Source organism: Myotis davidii, unplaced genomic scaffold (assembly GCF_000327345.1).
Source record: "Myotis davidii unplaced genomic scaffold, ASM32734v1 scaffold1703, whole genome shotgun sequence".
Taxonomy (NCBI): Eukaryota; Metazoa; Chordata; class Mammalia; order Chiroptera; family Vespertilionidae; genus Myotis; species Myotis davidii.
This window is the reverse complement of record NW_006293780.1, coordinates 415725-419299: the sequence shown is the minus strand read 5'-3', so window position 1 is coordinate 419299 and position 3575 is coordinate 415725. Positions and strand designations below refer to the sequence as shown.

The window sequence follows — 3575 nt, the reverse complement described above, 5'->3', positions numbered from 1 at the left end:
AAGAATTTCTGACCAACTTTAGCCATTTTCTGTTCTACAATCTTTGTCGCTCAGATTCTATTTATATTTTATCTTTATATTTTGGAATGATCTTTACTAAGGAAAATAACTGACTAGCCTCGGATTTTCCCTCTCTCTCTCTCTCCTTTCTTTCTTTTTTCCTTTCTTCCTGTCTTTCTTTTTTCCTGTCTTCCTGTCTTTCTTTCTGTCTTTGTTTCTTGCTCTTAAGTCACTCTCTTCAGGATCCTGATCCTTTTCTCCTTTTCACTTAAACTACTTATTCCTTTATAATTCACCAGAATTAATCCCAGGTGAGCATCAAACTGCAAAATTTTATTTGTATTCTGAGGGATTAAGCTGTCAAAGTGCAAGTTTTATTTATTAGGGTAATACAAAGAGCAGATGTCCTCATAGTTCAAATAAGATAGCCCACTCTCTTTGCAAGTGCAGGTTCTTGTGGTCAGTCAGTTGTCGTCCATATCCTTCCTCTGGCAAATTCCTACAGCTCTATCATTTCTACCTAATTTTCTTTCCCCTTTGGTTCAATATCCTGGGGATTTTCACATAGATGTTTATTTTCTTAAACAATTGTGAGGATTCCCTGCCTTTTTCTATGGATCTGACTCTTTAACAGCAGATTTCCTATAGAAGTCATAGTCTATTGTTACTTATTATTACCCCATCCCACCAAGTCTTGGTGATTTCCATGAGATTTTATTTATCTCCTTGTTCTTTTTTACTATGGCTACTTTTAGGTATAGTGTCAAACACACTAATGTTCATTGAGTAATATTTATGATTAATCTCAAGAAGTATTTGCCTTCTTTTTTAGGCTGTGAGGATATCATTGCTGAGAGCATCTCATTAGATACCTTAATTGCCATCCTCAAGTGGAGCTCTCATCCATATGGCTCCAAATGGGTGCACCGACAAGCTTTACATTTCCTCTGTGAGGAATTTTCCCAGGTCATGACTTCGGATGTTTTTTATGAGCTCAGCAAAGACCATCTACTTACTGCTATCCAGTCTGACTACCTACAGGTAACCATTTATACACCTCTCAGATTCATTGTCATTCATATGTGCACCAAGAAACCCATCTGTACTCTGTTATTCTCCCATCTAGGGAGATGAGCCTACCTAGGAATGCCCTCTTCACATTTGTACAACAAAGCCTTGTGGCTCTCTGGCCCTCTGTGCACTCTAACAACACTGTGAGCCCTCCTGGGTCCTGACTAACCACACCAAAGGGTTTGAGGCAGTTGGCAGGGTCAGAAGCACATCCCAACAGTGATTTTCTTGGCTTCCATGAGTAGTGAATTCACTATACATATGCAGCTTCTTATTTTTGGTGGAGTGTGAGCTACTTAGACTGTAGACAGTAGTTTAAGCAGCATAAAGTAGTAGTAGTAATTTTTGATCTACTCAAATACTCATAAAAACTCTGTATATGTGTACTACCAAAGTATAATAATGTTTTCAACTACTTATTTTTAATCCAAAACAATTTTTAGCAAATTCTCTGTTCTTGACTTATATATCTACCTATAATTTTGTAATTAAAACTAACAGTAGATTTAAAATATTGGAAAAATATTTTTAGGTATGTTCAAGCTTAATTTTCTTTTGCATCAGTTGTATGAATATTATGCAGAAAATTGTACAACAGTTTTAAATGTTATGAAGGCAAAAACCCATTAAGCCATTTAATTTTTATAGTTTTATTAAAGAAATTATGAAATGCTTTCATCTCAGTCAGAAGTGCAGCGAAAAGTTAAATAATTCATTTAGTATCTGTGCTTTGATTGCAGCACAAATGTTGTCATGTTGGATTTCATTTACTTAAGATTTGTGTTTATTAACCTTGTTTTATTGTCTTGTCCAGACTGCATGCATCATGGAAGTTAGGATTTGTCAGTTCTCAGATTATTGTCTTTAGAAGCTTTGTGTTTCTTCTTAGAAAAACCTTGGAGAGCAGCCTAGGTTTGCTTTAAGATTTAAGATAGAATATGAAGAAATGAGGGGTACCTTGGCATTTCACAAATTGTGCTTAAAGGGTCTTAAAATCAGTAGACTATCTTTTGGGGATTGTTCCTGCAGGAGATAGTAGCCACTCTGTATCCTTAATCTTTAATTTTTACGTATTTATCTCCAACTTGTTCCAAAAAGAATTTAAGGCAGCTGTATAAAGACCATATAGTAAGATCAAATAAATTTATAATAGGTGAAGAAAACGATAAAGAAAAAAATAAAGATAGAAATAAGAATAAGAAATTTAGTTGGAGCAAAGAGTGAGATTACTGGGCAAAACCCATGTAACACAATCTTTGTATTTGCTATTGATGGACAAAAAGTTTAACTGGAACATTTCAGACAGCCAGTGTAAAGAGTGAAATGTGGTAGGCAAGTTGCATGTTGTATTTACTTTATGACCTAGGTCCTAGGAGAAATCATTAATGAAATTAACCATTTACCTAATTTCACCAAAATAAGAATAAACCATTTTTTTATTATAGGCAAGTGAACAAGATATCCTTAAATATCTGATTAAATGGGGTGAGCACCAGCTGATGAAAAGAATAGCAGACAGAGGTAAGCTCAGAAAATTAGCTTGCACTGTTTTTCCCAAAAGCTTACTGACATGATGCTACATGTCAGTCTTGACAATAATCACTGTTGCCTGGTGAAAATAAAAATTTTTACAATTGGCAAAATCCTTTAGTGGAGAGGAGGGTATACTTTTTTAGAGATAAATATACCACAAACTTATAGTTTGCGGCTTTAAAAGGATACTTTTTTTTTTTAATATATTTTATTGATTTTTTACAGAGAGGAAGGGAGAGAGATAGAGAGTTAGAAACATCAATGAGAGAGAAACATCGATCAGCTGCCTCCTGCACGCCCCCCACTGGAGACGTGCCTGCAACCCAGGTACATGCCCTTGACCGGAATCGAACCTGGGACCTTTTAGTCCGCAGGCCGACGCTCTATCCACTGAGCCAAACCGGTTTCGGCAGGATACTTTTTTTAAAATTGATTTTTAGAGCAAGAAAGAGAGAAACAGTGGTTTGTTGTTCTACTCATCCATGCATTCATTGATTGATTCTTGTATGTTCCTTAAGGTACATGCCCGTAGCCAGAATTGAACCCGGGACCTTTCATTCTGCCGGCCAACGCTCTATCCCAGGGGTCCTCAAACTTTTTAACGGGGGGGCCAATTCACTGTCCCTCAGACCGTTGGAGGGCCAGACTATAGTTTAAAAAACAACTATGAACAAATTCCTATGCACACTGCACATATCTTATTTTGAAGTAAAAAAACAAAGCGGGAACAAATACAATATTTGTATTTGCATGTGGCCCATGGGCCGTAGTTTGAGGACCCCTGCTCTAACCAACTGGGCTACCTGGCCAGGGCAGAATACTTTTAATGTTATCTTTCTATGTTCTTAATATTAAATGTTGACTGATTTACAGTAGTAGTAGAAGTGAAATAATTAAAGTATTATTGTTGGTGAAAATGTTCTGTAATTAGAGAGGAGATGGGTGCACAAAGTAAATTTATTAAAAAACCA

The 3575-nt window shown here is 36.1% G+C and overlaps 1 protein-coding gene across 4 annotated transcripts in view; it reads left to right on the top strand.

Moving 5' to 3' along the window:
• The window catches only part of BTBD7 (BTB (POZ) domain containing 7), a 78435-nt gene that overhangs the window by 47787 nt on the left and 27073 nt on the right, over window positions 1-3575 (top strand). For all 4 annotated transcript variants that reach the window (XR_001514534.1, XM_006767615.2, XM_015566449.1 and 1 more), the window contains exons 4-5: window positions 833-1041; window positions 2517-2592. Coding sequence is in view for 3 of the 4 variants with exons in the window: in XM_006767615.2 (XP_006767678.1) it covers window positions 833-1041; window positions 2517-2592 (285 nt within the window). In the remaining variant the exon portion in view is untranslated. The remainder of the gene's footprint in view (window positions 1-832; window positions 1042-2516; window positions 2593-3575) is intronic.